The 11216-nt window shown below is 62.9% G+C and overlaps 1 protein-coding gene across 1 annotated transcript; it reads right to left on the reverse strand.

The window, feature by feature from the left end:
• Nucleotides 1-902: 902 nt before the first annotated feature.
• LOC131560790 (zinc finger protein 777-like) lies at nt 903-9645 on the reverse strand. The gene is made up of 6 exons (XM_058809745.1): nt 9621-9645; nt 8445-8837; nt 7177-7303; nt 6567-6680; nt 5390-5644; nt 903-2631 (listed from the first exon to the last, which is right to left on the reverse strand). Exons 1-6 carry the CDS (start codon nt 9642-9644, stop codon nt 1535-1537), a joined length of 2010 nt encoding a protein of 669 aa, XP_058665728.1. The 5' UTR covers nt 9645; the 3' UTR covers nt 903-1534.
• Nucleotides 9646-11216: the final 1571 nt, after the last annotated feature.

Raw genomic sequence — 11216 nt, forward strand, 5'->3', positions numbered from 1 at the left:
GCCCAGGCAGCCCCAAAATGCTGCCACCCACAGCAATGAGCAGCTGGTGGCTCCCAGCAGCTCCATGTGGCTGCGCTGCCCTCTGGCACATTCTAGCACCATAGAGGTCGTAAATCCCAACTTAGGAGGGTTCATACACCAGGTCCTCGATGAGGACTTTGGTTCTGCAAAGGCATTAACAGGTCCTGACAACTTCTCCCATCATCTCTGTGTTTATTGATGCCACTGTCCCACATGAGATCTGACAGCACCAGGAAGGAGCCCGGCGCGCTCCGGGCAGCTGGCGTCACCAGCCCAGCTTCAGTTGGTGTCACCAGCCCAGACCCAGCCCTTCGGATGGCTCTTCCCCAGCCACTGCCCGAGCTCAGGAGCTGCAGCCAGGACGAGCTGGGATCCCCAGGAACTGAGCTGGTACAAACTGGAGCTCAGACCAACAGCAGGGGGGTGGATCGTGTCCCACCCACCCCGGCAGCAGGTGCCCAGGAGCAGGGAGGTCTTTCCTTGGAGCCAGCCTGGAGCTGCTCCTCCCCCGGGCAGGAATCCCACCGCTCCTGCCATTGAGGAGGGCACGGTCCATGCCCCCGGCAGCGGCTCAAGGACAGCAGAGCAGTTAAACACAACAAGGCCTTGCTCTCAGTCCCTGCTGGCCCCACAGCAGGCAATGGCCAGACTCACAGCACCCCATGCCCTCGGGGGCAGCAGGGCCAGCCCCGGTCGGAGGATTGAGCGCCGGGAATGAGTGTTTGGGGGAGCCTTGTGGAGGGGTCCTACCAGAAAAAGGGTCTTTTACTGCAACTAGAATTTTATTCTATTGTATAATTCAGGAGTGCATCACAGCCCCGCGAGCCGGGCAGGCACCTATCAGCGCTTCCAATCTACACACACGCAGAACTTCCTCATCAGCTGCATCTGTTAATTACTAACCTCCCCCCGGCTGGAGCTCCTCCTGTCGCATCCAGCCCGGACCGGAGCAGCGCCTCCACAGAGCTCCTGGACAAAAAGTGACTGTGCCAGAATCAGCCTACAGAGCAGTTAACAAAAAAAAAAAAAACAAAAACAAACCAAACCAAACAAACAGAAAACAAACCCGAAAATAAAATCTTGCCCATCCTTAGGTTGCTTATCAAATAAAAAGTTCCTCCACATTTATTAAAAAAAAACCAAACAGTAGATTTAAAAAGCAGTTACGAGTCCTACTCCGGCAAAACACCCTGTGTACAGGTTTCTTTTGTTGGTGGTTTGTTTGCTTGTTGGTGAGGATTCCCCCTAAATCAGCTGCTTCTGTTAATTTTTTTTATATATATAATCTTTTAATTTTGCCGCGCGTTGCTTGCTTTAATTCATTAATTTATTTCCAATCAGCCGAGTCTCCACCAGACCAGCGGCGCTACCACACAAAGCTTCCTTGATGTCCATGCCCTGAGCCGGGGTGGGGGGAGATGGATGGAGGGAGGGTGGGAGAGATCAGTGGAGGAGAAGGAGGACGAGGAGGAAGGGATGGAGGGAGGGAGGGAGAGGAAGCCTCGGCAGCCCCTCACTCTCCCATGTGCGTCCTCAGGTGGTACTTGAGCGACTGCTTGTAGCGGAAGCACTTGGTGCACTCGGTGCAGGGGTAGGGCCGCTCGCCGGTGTGCGCCCGCTGGTGCTCCAGGAGGTGATGCTTCTGCGTGAAGTTCTTGCCGCACTCGGTGCAGTGGTAGGGCCGCTCGCCCGTGTGGATGCGCTGGTGCTCCAGGAGGTGGTGCTTGCGGATGAAGCCCTTCCCGCAGACGGCGCAGGCGTGCGGGCGCTCCCGCGTGTGGATGCGGTAATGGTTGGTGAGCTTGGACTTCTCGCTGAAGGTCTTCTCGCACTGGCTGCACTGGTAGGGCCGCTCGCCGGTGTGAGTCCGCTGGTGCCGCAGCAGGTGGGAGGGCCGGGTGAAGTTCTTGCCGCACTGGGGGCACAGGAAGGCCATCTCGTTCTTGCCCGCGTGGATCCTCTGGTGCATGAGCAGGCTGATCTGCAGGCGGAAACTCCTCCGGCACTCGCCGCAGGTGAAGGGCCGCTCCCCGACGTGGGTGATCTGGTGTTTGCTGAGGCTCGACTTGTGGCTGAAGCTGCTCTCGCACTCGGAGCACTTGTAGGGCTTCCCCGGGGGCGGGGGCCGCGATGGGGGCTTGAGGCCGTGCTCGGGGCGCCGCGGGACCCCCACGCCGCGGCGCGTGTGGCTGCGCTGGTGCAGCAGGAACTGCTGCTTGTTGCGGAAGCTGAGGTCGCACTCGTGGCACTCGTAGGGCCCTTCCTTGAGGTGGTTGCGCTGGTGGATCATGAAGTTGATCTTGAGCATGAAGCTCTTGCCGCACTCGGGGCAGATGTAGGGTCTCTCCCGCGTCCGGTTCCGCTGCTGCCCGCTGGCCGGCTTCATGTCCCCGGAGTCCCTCTCGCAGGCCGACGCCTTCCTGACGCGGGCCAGGCTGCGGGGCTGCGCCTTGGAGCTGCACTGCGCCTCGCAGCCCCGCCCGGCCTCGTGGCTGGGGAACGCCGGCGCCTCGCTCCGGCCCGAGAACATGGCGCACGGCTCCAGCGTGTCGGGGTCATCCTCCTCCTCCTCCTCCTCCTCCTCTTCTGTCTTGATCACGATCCCATCCTCTGAGGGGGAAAATCAAACAGCATTAGGGTCATTGGGTGGGATGAGGTGGCCTCTTATACCTCTGGGTGCTACAGAAACACCTGCATGGGTTCCTGCAGCTGTTTGTGCACTGGGAGCCAGCCTGTGCCACAAACGGGGCTGCAGGTGGAGCCCAGAGCGCTGGGATGGGCCATGTGACCCCAAACATGGAGTTCAGACAAATCACCCCAGCCAGGCTCCTCTGGAGGGTGCGCTCCAACCGCCTGCCAAAAGGTTTGGCAACTTTGAGCTGCTGCAGAATGTGAGGGATAAAAGGACCATGGGTTCACCAGGGCTCGGGTGGCTGAGTGATTTCAGAGCAGCTCCATCTGCTGCCCTTTCACTGGGCTGCAACAACACCGCTCAACAGAAACAGCGCGGGGCTGCCAGCTCTGCTCTGGGGACAGCACAGCCCGCCTGGGACTGTCCCCTTCCCTCAGCCCTGCTGCCATGTGGTGTGGTGAGTGAGCCAGCCCTCTCCTTCCCAGAGCGCCGAGCAGTGGGATGGAATGGCAGTGGGATGGAATGGCAGCGGGATGGATGGCAGCGGGATGGATGGCAGTGGGGCAGTGAGATGGATGGCAGCGGGATGGATGGCAGTGGGGCAGTGGGATGGATGGCAGTGGGATGGAATGGCAATGGGATGGATGGCAGCGGGATGGATGGCAGCGGGATGGAATGGCAGCGGGATGGATGGCAGCGGGATGGAATGGCAGCGGGATGGAATGGCAGCGGGATGGATGGCAGTGGGATGGAATGGCAATGGGATGGATGGCAGCGGGATGGATGGCAGCGGGATGGAATGGCAGCGGGATGGATGGCAGCGGGATGGAATGGCAGTGGGATGGAATGGCAGCAGGATGGAATGGCAGCGGGATGGATGGCAGCGGGATGGATGGCAGCGGGATGGATGGCAGTGGGATGGAATGGCAGTGGGATGGAATGGCAGCGGGATGGATGGCAGCGGGATGGAATGGCAGCGGGATGGAATGGCAGCGGGATGGATGGCAGCGGGATGGAATGGCAATGGGATGGAATGGCAGCGGGATGGAATGGCAGCAGGATGGAATGGCAGCGGGATGGAATGGCAGCGGGATGGAATGGCAGTGGGATGGATGGCAGTGGGATGGAATGGCAGTGGGATGGATGGCAGCGGGATGGAATGGCAGCGGGATGGAATGGCAGCGGGATGGAATGGCAGCGGGATGGAATGGCAGCGGGATGGAATGGCAGCGGGATGGATGGCAGTGGGATGGATGGCAGCAGGATGGAATGGCAGTGGGATGGAATGGCAGCAGGATGGAATGGCAGCGGGATGGATGGCAGTGGGATGGAATGGCAGTGGGATGGATGGCAGTGGGATGGATGGCAGTGGGATGGATGGCAGCGGGATGGATGGCAGTGGGATGGATGGCAGCAGGATGGATGGCAGCGGGTTGGATGGCAGCAGGCCAGGCTCCCCTTCGTGTCACCGAGGCCGGAAGTGAGCCGGGGACTTTGTTTGGTGACAGCACCCATCCCAGGGACACAAGGCAGGACACACAGCCAGCACGGCCCAAGAAAAGGCCCACAGGTCATCCCTCATGTCACCCCACACTGGACTGTGAGCCAGGCCTAAATGCTCTCCCAGGAGGAACAGCTACACTTTCCCAAGAAAAGGAAACTGATGGGAATGGATGTCTCAAAGCCATGGCCCTCTTCCCTCTGAGGAAGGGAAAACCCAGGTCCTTCTGCCTGCCCCCTCTGTGGGCCTGGGGGCTCAGCTCCCCATCCTGGCAGCACAGCCACAGCTCCTGCCCAGCCCCACAAGCCGGGCCGTGCCCTGGCAGAGGCAGTGGCTCTCAGACAAGGATCAGCTTCAGCCCCCTGGTGGCTTGGCTGGTTTCCCTCACAAAGCCTTGAGCAGACCACAGCACCCACAAGACGGAGTTGAGGCCCTCAAGAGCCCAACTCTCTGTGTCTTGGTTTGTGTTACACCACCACAAAGCCATCAGGAGGAAGGAACCCACCATTCCCAGCCTCTCATCTCCCTGCTCTCCCATCCCCAGCCTTCCAGCACATCTGTAGGACTTGGCCTGTATCTGCCACTCCACCAGCAGAATTCTACACATGAAACACTCGGTGCCATCATATCATCTCTCCACAAATCACCTCTTCCTTCCCCTTCCCTCCTGGCAGCTCACAAATCACAGAGCTCCAGCCACATTCTTCCCTATCCTTATCCTGTGGAGCTGCCCCGAGCAACTCCCACATGTGGCAACCTGCAGGACCTCCCACATTCCTCCAGCAGTGTCCAGTGTGCAACCACCCACTCCTCCACACCTCACACCGACCTCCTGCCCTCTGCCACAGCGGGGTTTTGGCAGCAGGGCTCACTGGGGCTCTCACAGAACACAGCCTGAGACACATCTTCTCTTGGTGTCCATGCCTAACCAGGGCTTTTCCCAGACTCAGAGGACTGGGCAGTGTTTGCTCTGCTCCTGAGGACAGGAGCCCTTGGAGACCACGTTCTGTGTCCACCATGGACGTGCTGCCTCCTCCTCCAAGCTCAAGGTGTGACCAGAGCCACTCTTGGAAGTCACTGCAGGCAGAAACTTTCCTTCTGGTGCTGGTTTTGGGGGGGAATTAACACCTCCTGTCCATCCAACCCCTTCCCCACCTTTTCCTAACCCACCACAGCCCCCCGGGCCTCCAGTCCCTGACACCCCAGGTGTGCAGAGCCGTGTCCGAGTGCCTCACCTGTGCAGCCCCCGTGGTGCACGATGACCCTCTGGATCTCGCTGAAGTCGGCTCCGTACTCGGAGGAGTCGCCCAGGCTGGTGCCCGGGAGGTCCCTCGGGGGGGACACGGAGCCGTAGGGGCTCTCACAGGCCGCCTCCTCGTCGGGGCTCTGGAAGCTGCCCTCGGACTGCCCCGACATCCCGTGCAGCTCGGGGTTCTCGGGGCTGTCTTCAGGAAGGAGCTCCTCTGTTTTGATCACCACCCTTATTCCAGCTGCAGCAACGAGAGATTCCCACCTGCCATCACTCCCAGGAGCCAGAATGAGTGACCTGCTCCCAGCAATCCCTGCTGGCTCCAGCTGCTGATCCCACTGAGGGGTCTCCCTTCTGCTCTCCCTTCAGCCCCTGCCCTTCACCCATCCCTGCCACGCTCCCAGCTCCAGCCCAGGACCCTTCACAGGCACAGGGAACTCGCTCCACCCAGCCTGGGGCACCCCTCAGCCACCCCACATCTCCCATCTGCAGCTCCATGTGGGTCTGTGATTTTCCCCTTCCCACTGGCCTCAATTTAATTTCAAGATCCTTGTGATGGAGAGCACAAGCAGGGCGTTGGTGTGACCCCACATGCACAGCCTGGAATCAGGGATGACAAGTGGAGGCGACACCAACTCTTCCAGGCCACCTCCTTATCTCCTTATCAGCCCCCTTATCACAGAGCAGGAGCTGCTCTGGGAGTCGGGGTCACCGGTGCCCCATTCCCAGCCCAGTCTTGGCCCTCACAGCCTGGGACCAGGCTTCCCTGCCCGGGACGATGCTCCAAGGATAAACCCAGGCACCATCCACGCAAAGAGAGGGTGGAGGATTTTCTGGGTGGATGGGATCTCCCAGTGGGACCCAATTCTCTGTCCTTGCTGGGCACACCAGCTCCCTGAGGACCTGGTCTGGTTGCAGATGCTTCCCTTGCTGGGAAGGGCTCCCAGTGCCCAACTCTCCAGGCTCTGCTTGCCCTGGTTTCTATGTTGAGCTGTAGCTGGACACCAAACCTCCAATCAGCCCAATTTATCCCACTCCTAGGCAAGGCTTCTCGTGATAAACCACATCAGCCACAGCTCCCAGCAACATCTGCTGCAGCCTTGGGATGAGCAGCTCCTGGGAACACAACCCAGGGCTGCCCTGGTGCCAAGGTGCCACCTCACCTGCCGTGGCATCAGTAATGATCTCACTCTCCTCCAGGTCCTGCTCATTCCTGCCCCGCGATTCCTCCCCTTGCTCAATCTGAGACAAAACACCAGGTTTGGAAATTGCATAGTCTGTTGAGAGACAGAGGGGTGGGAGAGAGGGATTACTGCATTGGGAATCTGATATTGGCTTCCACCTCTTCCCAGCGCGCGGGGGACACGTGAGGACACTCGGGAACATCCACAGGGGACACATGAGGACATTCGGGAACATCCACGGGCGCAAAATCCTCTGAAGGGGTGCAGAGGCTGGTACCCACTGCACACCCAGAGGATGCAGGGAAACTCTCCCAACAGCCATGGGGAAGGAAGGAGCATCAAGGTTTTGGATGGCATAACTGTGTCTGGGAGAGGTTTGGGAGGTCTCCACCCCACCTGCCCACAGGGCATCCCTTGCCCAGCCAGAACACCACCACGGCATGAGCTGGAATAAACCCAGACTGAAAAAATCCTCCTGTGTTTTCAAGCCTTTAAAATGGGCCATTTGGGTCTCATCCAAGGGGATCTCCAAGGAGGAGCCAGAAGGAGCCTCCTGTCCCTCAGAAGGGCAAGGATGCCCCGTATTTACCCAGGGAGATCAGAGACTCGTAGTTCCCCTTCATCACATTCTTGTAGAGCTCCTTCTGCCACTCCTCCAGCTTCTCCCATTCCTTGTCATTGAAACAGACGGACACGTCATCGAAGGTCACCGGCACCTGCAATTCCAACACTGCCTTCAAGCAGGAGCTGGACACAGCCAGGCTTCAGCTCCTCCGAGGCCAGCCATGAGCTGCTTTTTGCATTTAAAACAACTCTGGGGTAGGAATTTCTTTGGGAATATAAGACTCAACCAAATGGATGGTTCCTGATGGTGAATACAGACTGGGATTCCCCCAAAGGACCCCGAGCTCCTCCTCTCAGTCCCTGCTCTCTGCAGGGAGATCAGGCTTGGGGGATCACAAGGGAGAGAAAACCCAGGAGCTGGGCTGGACTCATCCCTATTGATGAGCTGACGTAACTCCCGGATTCAATTACCCCAGAACTCCAGGGAAAACTCTACCCAGGCCCACAGGGCTCCCCATTATCCCTGGTTACTGCGCACCCACCATCTGCAGCTTCCCGGCTTGTTAGCCAAGGAATAATTCCTAAGGATAAATTCAGGATGTGCAAACTGTGCCGTGCTGGAGTGGAGCTCTTCAGAGGGAACACAGCGCTCCAGTTCTGTCCCCCAACTGCACTAATGGGGTGTCAGGGTCTGAACCCACCTTGTCCTGATCCTCTCTGCTCTCTCCTCAGATACTCCCTCTCCCATGTCATACATGGTCTCATTTGCACACTCTTTCAGCAGGAAGGCTGTGAAATTCAAGTAGGAGCTGAATATTGATGGTGGGCTCTTTCCAGAGCTATGTCCAGGGAGCTCATCTGCCTTCCTGACCCCCAAAGCTTTCCCCTTCCCTGCAGCAGCAGCTCCCACTTGCTCCTTCCCTGGCCTGGGAGACTCTGCAGCGTCAAGGTGGTCAAAACAGAAAAACCACAAAATCTGCAGGGTTTCTAGAAATGGTGGCAAAAAAAAAAAAAAAAAAAAAAAGAACAAAAAAAGAGTCAACGGCCCCAGGGCTGTGCAGCGCAGTGGAGCAGAACTGAAACCTCTGGCCTGAGTACCAGGATGTCCTCCCAGGCCTCTGTCCCTCCGTATTTCAGCCCCAGCAGGGGATGAGCTGGGAAGCTGCAATGGGGAGCTGCAATGGCGAGAGAGGCTCACCTGAGCAGGGGCTGTCCCCGCTCACCCAGCCCGGGCCGGAGCCCCGGGAGCATTTCGGGAGCAGCGCCCGGCTCCGCTGCCCAGGACACCGTTACCTTGGGGACTTCCCCCTTCCTGCCCGGGGGCAGCCGCAGGATCCAGAAGTTCCTGTTCTTCAGGAGGTTCTCCATGTTCTCCAGGCGCCGCTGGAGCAGCCCGTACTCCTGGATGAGGGTGCCCAGCGCCGCGCACTTGCTCTCCAGCTGGTTCCCCAGCTCCGCCGCCGTCTTCTCGCAGTCGATCAGCTTCTTCTCCGCCATCCCCGTCCGACCCTCCAGGTCCAGCAGGCGGGTGGAGTGGGAATCCACCTTGCGCTCCACCGCCTGCACGGCCGCCACCACGGTCAGGGACAGCTCAGCCGTCTGCGTCTCCCGCTCCGAGGTGCGCTCGGGGCCGGCCGCTGGCCGGAGGGGCGAGGGGCAGCGCGGCGGCCGCGCCGGCTCCGGCGCCTGCGGACACAAGGGCGGGGGTCAGGCCGGGGATGGCCCCAGGGGGACAGGGACCCTCCCGGGGTGATAGAGACCCGCCCGCCCCCGGCGTGACAGGGCCCCCGGGGCGACGGGGACATCCCCGGGGCCATGCGCACCCCGCGGGGGGGCCGCTGCAGGGCCCGGCGCTCGCCGGGGCGGCGGGGACGTCCCCGTGTCCCCGCTAAGCCGCTTACGGCGGCCCCGTGCCGGTCCCGCGGGACGGGCAGGACCCGCGGCGGCGGGGGAGGGGGGAGGTGACAGCGCGGGGCCGGGAGGTGACACAGGAGGGGGGGGGGGCGCGGGGTGACACGGGCGGGCCGAGCCCCGTTGCCATGGGCACGGCGAGGGGACACCCGGGGGGCTGCGGGCGCCCCGTCGCCATGGGGACCGGGCGGTGACACGGCAGGCGGGGGCGGCGGCGGGTCGGTCCCGGGGGGCCGCAGGGCCCGGCGGCGGGGGGGGGGGGCGGCGCGGCGGCCGGGCAGGCCCGGCCTCGACGGCAGCGCGGGCGCCGCCGGCCGCGGAGGCCCGGGCGGGTTCGGCGCGGCGCCGCCGCCCCCCCGGGGCCGCCCGTCCCGTCCCCGCCCGTCGCCCCGGGGGGGCGGCCGCGGCCCCGCGCGCTGACAGCGCCCGCCGCCCGCCGCCCCCCCCCGCCCGCCGCGGCCCCGACGGCGCGGCCCGCGAGCCCCGACGTGCGGCCCGCGAGCCGCGGGCGGGCGGTGCGCGCCGGGCCCGGCCCCGCGCCGGGCGGGCGCCCTTTACCTGAGCGGGGGCCCCCTCGGCCATGGCCCTTTGTTCCGTGCCCGGGGCCCCGGGGGCCGCGGCCGGGAGGATCCAGCGCCCGCTCGCTGCTTCACCTCCGCCCGCCGCCGGGCATCGGGCTGGGCGCGGGGCGGCGCGGCGGGGCGAGGGCGCGGCGCGGCGGAGGCGGGGCGGAGGCGGCGCGGGCCTAGCGGGCGGACGCGGCGGGGCGGGGGCGGCGGCGGCTCCGACACCGAGCGCGGCTCCGGGTCCGGGTCCGGGTCCGGCGCTCCGGCCGCGCCGCTGCCCCGCCGCGCCGCCAGGGGGCGCTGCCGCCGCCGGACCGCGCTCGGAGCGGGGCGGAGCGGGGCGGGCGCGCGCCGCACAGCGCCCCCTGGCGGCCCGACGGCATCAGCGCCCCGCCCCGTCGGGGCCCCCCCACGGCACCGCCCGCACGGCGAACCGCGGGCACCGGGGGCACTGCGGGCACCGGGGGGGACTGCGGGGACCGAGGGATTGGGGAACTGACGGGGCTGGGGCCGTTGGCGGCACTCGGGATTGCCCGAGGAGCTGGGCTGGCAGCGGGGAGCCAGGGGGGACGGGGGGACCGAGGAGTAACGGGGTGCGGTGCGAGGCGACGGGAGGGGCTGGTTTGACTGGGGCGAGCGAGAGAGTGCGGGGGGCTCGCTGCGACATGGCGGGGCAGGGGAGGGACCAGGGGGTCACTGTGGAGGCCCCGGGGCGGCTTTTCCGGCCCCGCCCGTCGGGTCCCCGCCGCCCATCCCTGCGGGCTCGGAAATGGCGGCCGGAGGCGGCGGCGCCGTGGAAATGGATCGACCCCTCCTCTCCCACCTCTCGGCCTCCCCGCCGGGCCCGACCGCAGCATCCCATCGCATCCCCATCCTGTCCCGTCCCATCGCATGCTATCCCGTCCTCTCCTGTGCCATCCCCTCCCGTCTCACGTCATCCATTCCTATTGTCTCCCATCCCAGTCCATTCTGTCCTGTCCTTCCCGATCTTGTCCTGCCCCATTCTGTCTATCCATCCGTGCCCTCCTGTCCCACTCATCCGCGCTGCCTCTCCATGCCTCGGCCCATCCCACTCCGTACACCCTGGCTGATCCCATCCTGTCCCATCCCATCCCATCCCATTCCATCCATGCTGTGACTCTTGTCCCAGCCAGTCCCACCCTGTCCATCCCACATCTTGTCCCGTCCCATCCCATCCCATTCCATCCATGCTGTGACTCTTGTCCCAGCCAGTCACACCCTGTCCATCCTACATCTTGTCCCATCCCATCCCATTCCATCCATATCTCATCCAGTTCCATCCCATCTCATTCCATTCATCCTGTCCCACTGTATCCTTCTTTATCCCATCTGCCCCATCCCACCCCATCTCACCATCCCTGCCTGCTCTGGCACAGCCCTGGCACACCTTGGGGGAAAGTTGGTGGCACTGAGCACAGGGAAGGGCAGGAATCCCTTTGGTGTGTGGGAAAAGGGAGAGGACAAGTGGGATGGGTCACCCAGGCTAAGGGAGGCACAGGGGTGTGGCAGCAGGTGGGGACCCCCAAGAAAAGACCCCCTGTCCAAGCCCCTCCTGGGCTGTACCAGG

This window comes from Ammospiza caudacuta, chromosome 1 (assembly GCF_027887145.1).
Source record: "Ammospiza caudacuta isolate bAmmCau1 chromosome 1, bAmmCau1.pri, whole genome shotgun sequence".
NCBI lineage: Eukaryota > Metazoa > Chordata > Aves > Passeriformes > Passerellidae > Ammospiza > Ammospiza caudacuta.

Bases quoted from the DNA above. Each gene is read 5' to 3' on its own strand.
- LOC131560790 (XM_058809745.1), bottom strand. From the start codon at position 9,644: ATGGCCGAGGGGGCCCCCGCTCAG. The intron at 6,681-7,176 runs GTAAATACGGGG...GTCTCTCAACAG, and splicing joins CGAGTCTCTGATCTCCCTGG to ACTATGCAATTTCCAAACCT. The intron at 5,645-6,566 runs GTGAGGTGGCAC...TCGTTGCTGCAG, and splicing joins CATTACTGATGCCACGGCAG to CTGGAATAAGGGTGGTGATC.